The sequence below is a fragment of the Apiospora aurea genome, assembly GCF_038362705.1.
Source record: "Apiospora aurea strain CBS 24483 chromosome Unknown utg000008l_segment0_segment0, whole genome shotgun sequence".
Classification (NCBI taxonomy): domain Eukaryota; kingdom Fungi; phylum Ascomycota; class Sordariomycetes; order Amphisphaeriales; family Apiosporaceae; genus Apiospora; species Apiospora aurea.
In genome coordinates, this window is record NW_027117395.1 from 3,973,717 (window position 1) to 3,986,917 (window position 13,201).

Genomic DNA, 13,201 nt, shown 5'->3' on the forward strand with positions numbered 1-13,201 from the left:
TGGGCCGCCAGTGGGAGGCTGCAGCCAAGCAAAGGCAGCAGGGGGGGTCGAGTTGGGGTAGTCGGAAATGGATGGGGCCTGCCAGTCTATGCGTGCCGCCTGGCGAGCCAAGAATGGAACACCACCGAGCAATCTTCACCATCTTCCTTGGACCAGAAACCGTGCCAGAGGCATAGCAAGCCGCATGGCATCCAGCAGCAACGGTCGCCCAGGCCGCTGTGCAGATGCTGGAGGCCACCCGTTCCAGTCGAACCACATCGCCACCAGCTGACCGAGGGGAAACAGGATTTCCCTTCCCGCCAGACTTCATTCACCGACCACCCTCACCCGCGAATCATACTTCCATTCCTCCACTGCCTGTCACAACTGGCTTGCCGTCGACCGGTCCCTTCTTCTGAGCCGCGGTGGCGCTACGGAACACGTCCTATTGCTGCGTTCCGAGTCGAACCGTCTCACCGGCTGCGCTAGACGCCTAGGCGCACAAGACAGAGATAAATGATGACGATAGGTTCTGTCTTGTTGCTGGCATTCCTGATCCTGCTGCTGCTCATTGTACGAGACGCTCCTGGGCTGTTCCAACCGGCTCTGCTTTTCCTCAGGCCTCACAGCGCCGACGGGAAAGATCTCAGCCTCAGTCATTGCTTCGCGCGGGCTAGGGAAACCTCACGGCCATCTGGCGCAGAACAACGCAGATCTGCGGCTTGATACTTTCAATTGCCTCAAAGGGCCGGTCACCACAATGCTGCACCCGGGCTAGCTATCTGCGTCGCTTCGCCTGACATTCACTTGACGGCCAAGTCATCAGTCACCATTAGAGCCTGTGGTATCAGCCAATCCTGTTCCTCCGGTGATCCGGACTAACCGAAGACTCGTCTAACTGCCACAAGAAGTCGTTATACTAGGACAGCACATCGAGCTCTGAGCCCCTGAGCCGCCCGCTATCGATCGCCTTTACAAGCACCCGGCCGTGCATTACTCCAGGCATCGTCTTATCCTTCAATTTATGACCCGCCAGAAGTGCACTGTTATGATTCTCGTCCTCAGCGACGGCGATGAGACCGTGTCGCCGTGCCAGGGAGAACATGGTCGCGAGGTGGTATATACTTACCGAGTACCCCCTTCGAGCACGGCCCGTTGATTATTCGGGAATTCGAACACCTTCGATGGCCTCGCCCTCACTATTCAACGCAAGAACCTTCAAACGGTCTTATATTACTTGCCGAATGGGACAGGGCCTGCCTTTCTGACTGTGCGAGGACTTGATCAGGAGCGACCCCTAGGCAACCTGGTAGCCACTAGGTTACTGGCTCGTGATTTACTGAAATCGCCCGATATTAGTACCTCCCTCCTAGTTGGTCGACTTCAGAAAGCGCTACGTTGGTCTGGGAGCGAGGTAAATGTTTAGTAAATGTGGCCACAGGGGACGACCTCGTAAGATGGTCCAAATCAAACCCAGCGCGAAGACCTTTCACTGCCCTTCCTGATTCCAGCCGTTTACGTATTACTGTTAGAGACTCAGGACGAACGCAACATCTTTAGCTTCGAACATTGTGGAGAAATTCTGAAAACGGATAATCCCTACCTGGTCACACCTTCGACGTGGAATTTTGAGGTGTGCCAGCAATTCGGGCGCTTGATACTTATAATTGTGGTGTGTTGGTGACTAATTAACGACGAATTGAGCGAAAATATATGCTGCTTATTTAGAGAGCTTACATTCAAGATGGAAACGAGTTGTTGTCTCGTGGAACACCACCTAGAATCAGCTGTTGAAGCGCTCAAGTCCGTGTATGACTCTCCCAGTAATAGCGACGAGAAACTGTAGTAGCTAAGTCGTTAATAGAGACTAATTGAATCACTTATAAAATACACGTAAGGCTTCGCCATCAGTGACACCCCTGTATGTGTCAAAACAACGCGGCCCTACAATATTCCTAAGAATCGAGCGGCGACTTGCGCTCTGGTTTATTGTCGGAACGTGATTCCATCGTCGGACCAAACATTTGTTGAGTTGATGTATCCGAGGGAGATATGTGCTCTCGGTCCTTTGCTTTTGCTGGGTTGCCTGGTATGGCTTGAGAAATCTCGATGGGGAAAGGAATCCCCTGATTGGCCCTCCGCTTTAGGGGCTGACAGATGACAGCTTTTCTCCCCTCGGCGTGTCTTGACGGGCCTAGCCGCGTGAGTACCAAGCGCCACTTTGCAAGGGGCTTTTGCGACCGCCTCTACCACGTGTGGCCATCTCCTGAACACAACATGGCGTTTCGCCGTACTGGATCTCTGAGCCCCTGATATCTAACCCTGCTTGGCTGTCAGATATGTTTATTCACTAGCAGTAATTGCTCAAATTAGGCGGGGCGTACATTGCGAAGGGGCGTTTCTAGTTTATTGTAGGGCTCCGGAGCTTTACTAACTTGCGGCACTCGTGTCATCTGGGTGCTCGAGTAAGTAGGGGTAGCATATCATGGTGTGTCTAGGTACATATAGAATGACACTGGTCCACTGCTGCTACGTTGCTATGGAGCCATCGACTGTGGCTTCATACACCACGAGATTCAAGTGGATGTTGTATGATTGCAACCCAAATATCGTATATTGGAAATACGCATCAAACCAGGCCACTATAAAGCCTCAAGTCCTTCTGGGGTCAAAGCCATACATACTCTTTCACACAACAAAACAACAGATTCCAGTGAACAGCGAAACATACCACAACATCAGAATGCAGTTTCAAAATCTCAAGAGCCCCCTTATATAGCCAGGGATACCAACCAGGCCGAGCTGGAGGCGGTGGCGGAACCGATCTACCGCAATGTTAAGTCCTCACACAAGCCCAACTTCTCCATTTAGGACACCAGCTCGCCATTGATAAGATCGAGGCATAAGCCCATCCCCATGACGAGAAAGCGATTATACTAACAATATATGCTGGGTACTAGGCAGTGGGGCATGCCCGGCTGCGGGACGAACCATGCTATCCCAGACCAGAACGTAGCCAACGGCTACGACGGCCTCGCTAGACCCCACTACCATAACACACCCGGAGCCGGATTCCAGCCGGGCCCATACGGCTCGCCGGCGTACATGTATCCCCAGACAGGGGCATACGGTCCATATACTGGATACCCAGGGGCATGGGGGCCTCAGCGATAGGTGGATACTTGCAATAACAACAAACCCCTGGAGGAAGCGAATCCACGAACAGTATGGACAGCCAGAGTTACTGAAACCAAAGCAGTCACATTGACTCTGCCACCTTGAGGTGCATCGCAGTTAGATCAAGTAGTGCACTGAAACATAGTTGCTCATAGAGGGGTAGTATAGTCAAACACAGGCCAACTGGCGAGTTCACTAGACTAAATCCTGATTCACGTAAACTGGACTGTGCGTACAATTATCGCAATGCTTCGCATGGCCGCTTCCCATACGGACATCTGATAGAGCTGTATTCGGAGCCAGTTCTCTCGAGTCGCGCAGAAAGGCAGCAGAAGCCCCTGACATATCATGAGTTGCCATGATATGCCACACAAACTACGAGGATTATGATGGGTCGCCTACCAAATATCGACGTTTCTGCACGTGGAAAACTATAGCTACTCGACTCAAAACGGCTCCGTTAAGACAATCGGTAGATACCGTGGTGCTCTATCTTGAAGAGCTTGTGCCACAACCGGACCGAGAGCATGGCACCTATGGCAGCCACAGTAAAAGCCATGATGGCTCCACCAACGGCGGCTTGGTTCATTTGAGCATGGTCCAAAACGACGGCGACGCCTTTGGGTATGGACTAGCGTTTGTGCTCTTGGCGGCATGGTCCGCTTCGAAACGCCACAGCGTGGCAGCCGCAGTCTGAACGATGTCCCAGCCGTTGTGGCACTCGTGGCGTTCTCTGACGCTCGTGGGAACTGGCTACCTAGGTATCTACCTATACATCTGCTTCGGGACCTTACGGAAAAGGCTTGCCCAATAGCCCGGGCCATGCCGATGCGGCTACAGGGCACGACGCGGCGACTTGGTCATTGTTGGGGCCGTTCGTCTGCCTCTTACCTCTTATCGCGACGACCCCTTGTCTCTGTCACGTACTGGAATCGTTGTAAGTTTGGGACAGAGCGGGCTGATCAAGCCAAGGATGCCTCCACCTACAGGAGTCCAGACGTGACAAGGCGTGAGTGAGCGCAAGCGAATGCGATAGGAAGATGGCGTTTTACCGATGGTCAAGGTCAAGCTAGGGTTTGAAATGGCCATGAGTTAGTTCGACAGCTTCTTCGGTGAGCAATTGATTAAATAAATCTCAGTGGGGTCGAAATATCACGTAATGCGATCTTCCGTGTGTCGCAACTACATATCAATATTCACTGGTAAATGTTGGCGATGTATCCCAGGTTTCGAGAGTGTCGTTTTGATGAAGTGTCTAACACCGGCGTCAATCAGCTCTGCCTGCAGCGTTTTAGTGCACGGTTGGCTGGGCTTCAGGCATCCCTTTTGCGGTTGCAGGCAGGCCTCTGGGCGGCGTTTTAGGTGCTTTTGGGGTCACAAATCAGGGCCTGGAATGCAGCCCCAACCGCATGTAACGCCTTGTGGCAGTTTGGAAAATCAGTTAGACGGGTGTGCCTTTCTTGGTCGGCCCATGTTTTTCACCGACGGCGCCAGCCGGTTTGGCAGCTTGGGTTATTGAAGTTGCTTGATGGGACATTGGGCGATGCACCATGATGAGAGACAAGTTGACCTGATCATGTTCTGCAACTAAGCTTCCAGCAAGTGTGTTGTAGTATTCGCCTTAGCTGAGTCGCGATGCGAATCTAATGCATTGCCAGGATGGTATTTCTCAGCCCTGGAGGATTAAAGAAGATCCGGCCTGTCCAAAAGCTCGATCCAATCGTTTGGGACCCGGATTGCGGGTGAAGCCTACAGAAGCCCCGCTGTAAGCCCGGCAGTCAGCAGAGTCAGCAGAGTCAGCAGTTCAGCACCGAACCACCCTCGTACGCTTTTGCTGCCGTTCCCCAACAAATGCCACCCCAACACTGAAGACTGGCCGACGGGAATCGGGGGATCACACGTTTCTTACATCTGCCTTTCCCCGATTGGACCCGGCGCTTGGGACCCCATTCAGAATGTGCACCAGATGCACTCGCCGAGACACCGAGACGCCTATCCGTTGCGCTGTCGCAAGTGTCAAGCTGGCTTCTGCTTGGGGCAACTCGGGGCTCTAGGGCTACAAGGCTAGTAGGGGCCCTGCCGAATCCAGCCCATCCCAACCATCTCGGCTGTTTCTCCATCACGGACGGGCCAGACCTGCACTGCTGATCAACCCCGCCAAACCGCCACATTCGCATGGTAGAAGAGATTTGTTGTACATCGACATTTGTTGAATTCGCCTATGACGGGAGGGTACGGTAACAAACCGCTAGACTGAGTAGGAGGATCTCGTTCATATATCAAGGGTTTGGCACTCTCGCTGCTCCCCGGAATGTATGTAGCTTTGTTCAGTATCTCGCGCAACTCTCTTTGCTATCTCCCGTAATTAGGCCAAGCCACTCCCGTCTTGGCCTTCTACTTTGAAGATGGCGGCGCCCAAAGTGCCACACATCAGTGAACAGCCGGTCACACTACGAAACTGGTATCAACACCTCAACTGGTTGAACATCTACTTCGTCATCATAATACCTACCATTGGCTTCATCGGCGCCTACTTCGTCCCGCTCCAGACCTATACCTTCATCTTCGCCGTGGCGTACTACTTCAACAGCGGTCTGGGTGTCACTGCAGGTGAGCTAAAACTCTAAACCCCACGACAACCACCCTCCTTTCCTGCCACACAAAGACTAACAACAAGCCACCACGTGGCGTTCCCCCCTTTCTAGGTTACCATCGACTGTGGTCCCACACGTGCTACAAAGCCACCGTCCCGCTGCAACTCTACCTCTGCGCCGTCGGCACCGCGGCCGTCGAGGGCTCCATCCGGAAGTGGTCGCGCGAGCACCGGTCCCACCACCGCTACACCGACACGGACAAGGACCCCTACTCGGTCAAGAAGGGCCTCTGGTACTCGCACATGGGCTGGATGCTGATGCAGCAGGACCCCAAGCGCATCGGCCGCTCCGACATCACCGACCTCAACGAGGACCCCCTCTGCGTCTGGCAGCACCGCCACTACGGCTCCCTGGTCCTCCTCATGGCCTACGTCCTGCCCGCCGTCGTCTGCGGGCTCGGCTGGGGCGACTGGTGGGGCGGCCTCATCTACGCCGGCATGCTCCGTGTTTGCTTTATCCAGCAGGCTACCTTCTGCATCAACTCGTTGGCGCACGTCCTCGGTGACCAGCCCTTCGATGACCGCAACTCTCCTCGCGACAGTAAGTGACGTGCATACGCCTGGGACCCATGCTGAACGGTGCTAATGCGACTGTCCTATTATAGACTGGATCACTGCCCTCGTCACTCTTGGTGAGGGTTACCATAACTTCCACCACGAGTTCCCCTCAGACTACCGCAACGCCATCCAATGGTATCAGTATGACCCCACCAAGTGGTAAGTCAAATTCCCCTCATCTCATATTCAGGATACACGAAACTGACCGTGGTTCTGTCTTATAGGATGATCTGGCTATGGAAGCAAGTCGGCCTCGCCTACGACCTCAAGACCTTCCGCCAAAACGAGATCGAGAAGGGTCGCGTCCAGCAGCAGCAAAAGAAGCTGGACCAGCGCCGCGCCAAGCTCGACTGGGGCGTGCCCCTCGAGAAGCTGCCCGTCATGTCCTGGAGCGAGTACACAGCCGAGGCCCAGAACCCCGAGTCCGGCCGTGCCCTCGTCGCCATCGCGGGTGTCATCCACGACGTCTCTGCGTTTATCGCTGACCACCCGGGCGGCAAGGCGCTGATTGGCTCTGCTGTCGGCAAGGACGCGACGGCTATCTTCAACGGGGGCGTTTATAACCACTCGAATGCGGCGCACAACTTGTTGTCTACGATGAGGGTTGGTGTGTTGCGTGGCGGTGGTGAGGTCGAGATTTGGAAGAATAGCCGGTCGGCTGCGGCGTCGGAGAAGAAGCTGGAGTCGATGCTCCGCAATGAGTGCAGCCAACGGACGCGAGTCGCGACTTCGTCATGAGGCTACCTTGCAGGTCCGGGGATGAGTGGCAGAGAAGAGGTTGAATCAGAGGCTAAGGGCGGTATTCAAACCTAGAGCCTGAAGTGCTGAGGACCCAATGCCATGGTCGATTATGAGTCCAGATATGGCTGGAAGGCGTTGCTTTTACATGTTTCGGGGTTTGGAGGGCGTTCAAAGAGTTCAAGTCGGGCCAATCGAATTACGAGGTTGAGCATAGAGTTGGACTTCAAGGACTGGTGGAACTCAAATCAAACAACCCTTCCGTTTTCAAGTACGTGGCTCCCTTAGGTCGTGGCTTAGTCCGCTTCTCTACCGAGGACAGAGCTTCCAACTCCTAATCACATATCCGCCTCATGGCGACAGCGCTGCCTTTGGTGTAACATCCGGTAGAATAAGCAGTGTGCCCATTGGAATACACATTATAACACGGCATTTAACATACCTTATTGTATATAGGACGAATGGTCCAGTGGGGGCAGCGCTGTAGCCATTAAGAGGATATGTTAGTCTAGGTTGCCTCGCCCTATTCTTGGAAAGCAGGTGATGGAACGCCCCGAGGGTGGAGTCAAGGAGGATGATGGGACACAACAACTTCACTTCCTGACATTCAATGCGAGTTATCCCGTGAAGATTTTGCAGATATCTTATATGTAAAAAGGATGGCCTACGTTGCGAACTGCCAGTTCAATGCCAGGCACACGAGTAGGACTAGGTATGTTGACAAGTACGGGAGATGGCAGAGAAAAGGGGGGTAAAACACTTTCCATGCTACTAGCGGACTGATCTAAAGTCCTGAAGGGTGCCGACAGGTCACACTCGCCGTAGGTACCTGGATCCAGTAGATGTTAAAAGGCAGATACTTTATTGGAGACGTTCAATGAACTACGTCAGGGAAGCATAGTCAGTGCCATTGGGATGGAGTTTCGTCGTTGGAATCCTACCATTCAAAATACGTATTCCTTCTCCCTCAGATAACAACTGCGTCATATCTGTAGAATACAGCGCATCATGAGGGGTCCTACTGACCGCCGCCATTTTGATTGCTGAACTGCCTTCCAATACCCTGTAGGTAGTACTGAGTGTGGTGACTGGAGCCGTCACCTCCGTCACTGGTCCCCTGATCGGTAGTGTGACCCTGAGCATCCGAGAAGGACATCGTGGATGCCGTATGGCTCGTGTTGACGATCATACTGGAGCTCGTACTTCGCTTCGAGGACCTAGTGGTATAGAGGGTGCATCCAAGTTAGTCACAGGCCTCATGCTTAGTTGGTCCGTTGAGGGACTTCGACGGCCGGGGTGTGCTTCTGGGAGACATTTCGACTGACTGTTTATTCTTGTGCCCACTACGCTTCTCCTGGGTTGAGGTGGACTTCTTTGACGTGCTCGGCATCTTCGATCTTGCAAAGAATCAGGTTGCTTCGGGGTGGTAGGGTATAGACAAATACACGTATATAGGATGATATGTATATATCAGGTGTGATTTACATTAGGACTAAGATGATGGTGGAGGAGTTGAGTTGGCATGAACTATTTACTGGACTTTCATGGGGCTTTGAGTGGTTTATATATTTGAGAAATGCATGTTCGAGGAGAGAGAACGAGAGCTTATGACAGAGCCAACCAAGGAGGGCCGAATGCATCGAGGCGTACTGATGGGGCTCCAGGGGTGGTGGGATTCAGTTGAAAACCCGGGGGTAAATGGCCATCTTCTCGAACATGCTGAGTTGAAAAAGGGCAACTTCCAAGGATTTCGAGCCTCCTTGCCAAGGCATCAGGGATGCGATAGAGCATGTACCGCCATTGTGTTTTCCGAACCAAGTGTCTGCTATTGGCCAGTGGTCTTTTTTTGCTTGTGTAGTCGCTGTTTGCTTGCTCGAATATTCGACACCGAAATGTAGGGCTCATTGTGTTTGGGTGGTGCTCTATGTCCGACCATGCGATGATAGCCAAGGAGACTGGTCCTGATTGGATATTGGTCTTTTGTCAGTCGAACTACGCTTGTACCTGGTAGATACAGTGACATTCTACTTGGGTCCCTGGAGCGGGATCTCTCCTTGGATGACCTGGCCCAGCGACCCATTTATTAGGATCTGTAGCGAATCGGGCAAGATAGGCGCTCGTTCGGTAAGTCGCGTTGCCTCCCACCTACATGAGTGTACCCGCACTCCCCAGCAAGCAGGCAAAGGCTTATTCTGAGGTCCGGCTGGAGACCCCCGTTGTGTGTGGCATTCGTATGCCTCGCAGCCATCAGACCCACTGCACGTCTTTGATCCGACAGGCTTATTGGATTCTGTACTTTTGTTCGACATGGGTATGAGCAGTCACAGCTACAGCCTGCCTCGATCATGGAGGGTAGGAGCCCCTGCTCTAACTATGTTAGGTATGGTTGCAATCTGCACCTTCCGAGACCGATCGTCGATGGCAATACTCGGGAGCTCCCTTCGTGCCCCCTCATTGGCCAGTGGTCTTTTGTAGAGCCGGGTAGGCATTTGAAGTGCGCAGCCGGGTCCTCGATTGATCCCTAACCCTAGCTTACTGCCTGACGCGCCTGCTTTATGTCAGGCTGGGGCAGACCACGAACGAATACATAACCAACGCCCGATTCCACAGTCCCGACTGGAACCTCGAAGCAAGTCGCCCACCCTCTTTCCAATTCCCCAATCTCTTGTATGCCTCATCAAGCAACCCCATGCCACCATGGATCCCACAGGCTCAAATGAGCCTGATCGTCGATATTTACACATCAAATTCTCCCAACGATGGCACTACCATCGCGAAAAGATCCAGAAGATGTACATCGATGATGGTCTCTCCACCAAGGATATTGCCTTGAAGATGAAGGAGGAATACATGTTTGATGCAGAGTAAGCACCCACACTTTGGTCCTTCTCCAACATCCTTTCATCTACAGCCATGCTTTTTCTTTCAACGTACCTCCTTTCCAAGCGAATACCTGTCCCTAACCGTACCAGTGTCCGACAATACAAGTACCACATCAACAAATGGGGATTGAACAAGAACGTTTCGTCCACTGCCAAAGAGCAAGCCATTAAAGCCCTCGAGAAGAGACAGCGAAAAGGCACAGCCACCGGGGAAGTTCGTTACAAAGGTGAGCCCGTCGACAAGAAGAAGCTCAGACGGCACCTACAGGCAATGTCTCGTGTCGAGCCGAAGCTGTCTTCTGATGCAATCATGTAGGTTTTGCACTCCGCGATTCTGTGAACTGTTCTAACTCATTAATGCAAAGCTTCGCTCGTTCGGACTTCCTTACCCAAGCACATTGGGCTATGCTTGATGCACTAGACCACCAATCCCCAGCCGGATCAACACCAAGTGCCATTTCCGTGCTCAGTCTACCTCAGATGCCAACGAGGTCGTCTCCTGCCACAGTCCTGCCCCCCAACAACGCTGCTACGCCAACCACAATCGCAATCCGAGACAGAACCTGGAATAATCGGGCAACAAGTCTGCTAGAAGGGCGGTATGGGGACTTTTTGGGAAACATGTCTACGAAAGAGCGAAGGTCTGTCATCCCCTTAAGCTACTTTTTTGTACACAATAAGCTGATTACCTGTTAGAATATCAATAGCATGGCTAGACCAGTTCTGGTACTTTTCCTTCAAAACGTTCAAACACTGGGGGAAAGGTCCCAGATACTGGACATCAACTATGCTGCAATTTGACGATCTGCTCAATATGGCATCTTCACCAAACACTCCTGGTGCTATCACTAGTTCTCATGAACATGCTTCGAGCGTGTATGGTGCCTCTCCCGACGGTAATGGCCATCTTAAACCCGTTGCTTTGTGTCGGTGGAGTATCCACATCAGTGACGAAGCGCTTTTCTACGGTGAAGCACCATCGACTCCCACAGAGCCATCAGACCAATACGATGTCAACAACCCCGACGGATGGCCATCATGGCCAAAGGAGTCGCCACCTGCCAATCCGGTAACACATCTCCAAGAAGCCCTACATACGAATGCGTTCAGCAACATTGAAGTTGATCAGCTGCCCCTTTCTTCCACTCAGGTAGCCAAAGCAGCTGCACGATCCCCGGAAGAGCTGCAGGTTGAATCTGTCGGGTTTGCCATCATGGCTCGTAATGTCGACCTACTAGGCGATATATAAAATGCAATGCAAGGTCCGATGACTTCAAACTTAAGAAGTTATACCCATTCCATCTGGCAGCCAGTTACCTTGATGGCGCCCGCTCATGTTGCGGTATCATGAACACATTGGTTCGTGACACGACGGCACATAACAAAATCAAGAGCCTATTCACCAACAACTTGGGGCATACCGTCCTGGACGCTCTTATGATGACTATACTCAAGGGTCACTCTTCATGCTCACCCGAAGTCGTTGATGGAGAGTTCCGAGGGCAACAACAATTTGCTGGGGCAGAGGTGGATCTATGCGGCCGCTGGGATGCTGACTCGCCCTGCATCCGACACTCCAACGCATCTTCACGAGACCATATCCCCCATTCGTGGAAGCACATGTTCTGTCACACTTCGGTCCAAGCCATATGTCATTCAATCACCAGCGTGTACCGATCTTCCGGAGCACCGGACATTGGGACTCGGAGTGGGCTCTTCGTCAAATCATGTGTCCATTGCGGCAATCGACTAGAGCCTCTGCCGCTGCATACGCTGGTATTGGTTACCTTCTACCTCGCTCAAAACTCGTGCGAGGGCGAAACGCTTTTCGGCTCACTGGCGTGTCTAGTTTGTCTCTTAGTTCATGAAGCGGACCCGCTAATGACGGCTGAGATTTCCGTTCAGGCTCTCCTTGGAGCCGACGAAGGGGAAAGGTGTACGCACCAGGCGCTCGATCCACTCCAACTTGCCGAATGCGTGCCTCACACAGTCTTAGCAACTTGGTCCAAAGAGCTGCGGCTTGGTTGGGACGTTTTCCTCGCTGTCTTACATCTGGCCCAGCACAACAGACGTGCAGGGGAACCATACGAGCGATACTACGACTATGAACACCTTAGCAACAAATATAACCGTCTCAATCAAGAACAAAAGGATGTATACAATTGTCTCTCCTGTAAACATGGGAGCAGAAGACCCGATAGACTCATCTGGACTCTCTGGGCGAGTATTCAGACCGAATATCTGACATACCGGAGACTGGATGAAGGGGAACCATGGATGTCTGAGAACTTCTCCATGATTTCCATCATTGAGGACATACGATGCGGTCGAGACTTCGCATCACTTCCTCTCATTAACCGGCAAATGATGGAACCGCATTGCATATGTGGTCGTTTTATCAGAAGCGTAGGTGATGCTGATTACTACGATAGTCGTCCGACAACTGAGGATGCGTGTGCGTTTTACTTCTCGAACCTGGAGGTCTGGAACCGCTCTACATTCCTACCTTATTAGTCCATTCTTTTCTTTCCAGGTTTTGGTTTTCTTTCCTTTTCGCATTTTACCCATTTTATAGTGTTCAATTTGACATAATGTTTCTTTTCCTGTCCTTGTATGGTACAGAAGGGATATGCCGAGCTGAGTCAATAGACAACCACGAGTGTTGGCGGCACAGAGCCGTCTCGTGGTCCGAGTTCGAGGTCACACGTGTATGTTGAACACAGCTCTTCTCTATAAATCTGACCACCGGATTTTGATGCAATGTCTCCTATGGAGCAAGAAGCGAAGTTGGACGGGGGGTAATGGCATAACTAAACACACCTGTCATAATTTTTGGACTAAGCCTGCACCCAATGTATATACAACGAGATTCTTAAAAAACATGTTGCTACATCTGTTATAACGAAACTTCTTTACAGCTACCGCGTTCCGAATATTTCCAGTGTTTTTTACCTTGCCGGCTAATGCGGCGCATACGCCGGCACTGACTGGCCGATGTGATGCCGCAATACCGACCCCTCAACACCAAAAAGCATCACGACTTTCGCTGCCGGTGTATGCTCCAACAACAACAGACCTATGCGATACGTCAGAACCCAAAGCGAATCTCGCAATGCTTTTTGTTGTTGCTCAGGGCAGCTAGCGACACGCCCACACCACCAAAATTCGTGATGTGCCCCCCGCCCCCCCTCTCTGTTGTTCAAGGGTGACTGGT

General features: G+C 52.2%; 3 protein-coding genes across 3 annotated transcripts; 2 read left to right on the forward strand and 1 right to left on the reverse strand.

Annotated features, from left to right (window-relative positions):
* Positions 1-898: 898 nt before the first annotated feature.
* On the reverse strand, positions 899-1,084 carry PG986_012702 (uncharacterized protein; the record flags this gene model as incomplete). Its single annotated transcript, XM_066848924.1, has 1 exon — positions 899-1,084. The coding sequence occupies one exon, from the start codon at positions 1,082-1,084 to the stop codon at positions 899-901; it is 186 nt and encodes a 61-aa protein (XP_066695620.1).
* A 4,477-nt stretch (positions 1,085-5,561) lies between these two features.
* PG986_012703 (delta-9 fatty acid desaturase) lies at positions 5,562-7,105 on the forward strand (the record flags this gene model as incomplete). Its single annotated transcript, XM_066848925.1, has 4 exons — positions 5,562-5,766; positions 5,862-6,350; positions 6,415-6,526; positions 6,592-7,105. The coding sequence occupies 4 exons, from the start codon at positions 5,562-5,564 to the stop codon at positions 7,103-7,105; spliced, it is 1,320 nt and encodes a 439-aa protein (XP_066695621.1).
* Positions 7,106-9,802: 2,697 nt separating this feature from the next.
* PG986_012704 (uncharacterized protein) lies at positions 9,803-12,501 on the forward strand (the record flags this gene model as incomplete). The annotated part of the gene is made up of 5 exons (XM_066848926.1): positions 9,803-9,969; positions 10,078-10,299; positions 10,353-10,628; positions 10,684-11,190; positions 11,250-12,501. The coding sequence occupies 5 exons, from the start codon at positions 9,803-9,805 to the stop codon at positions 12,499-12,501; spliced, it is 2,424 nt and encodes an 807-aa protein (XP_066695622.1).
* Positions 12,502-13,201: the final 700 nt, after the last annotated feature.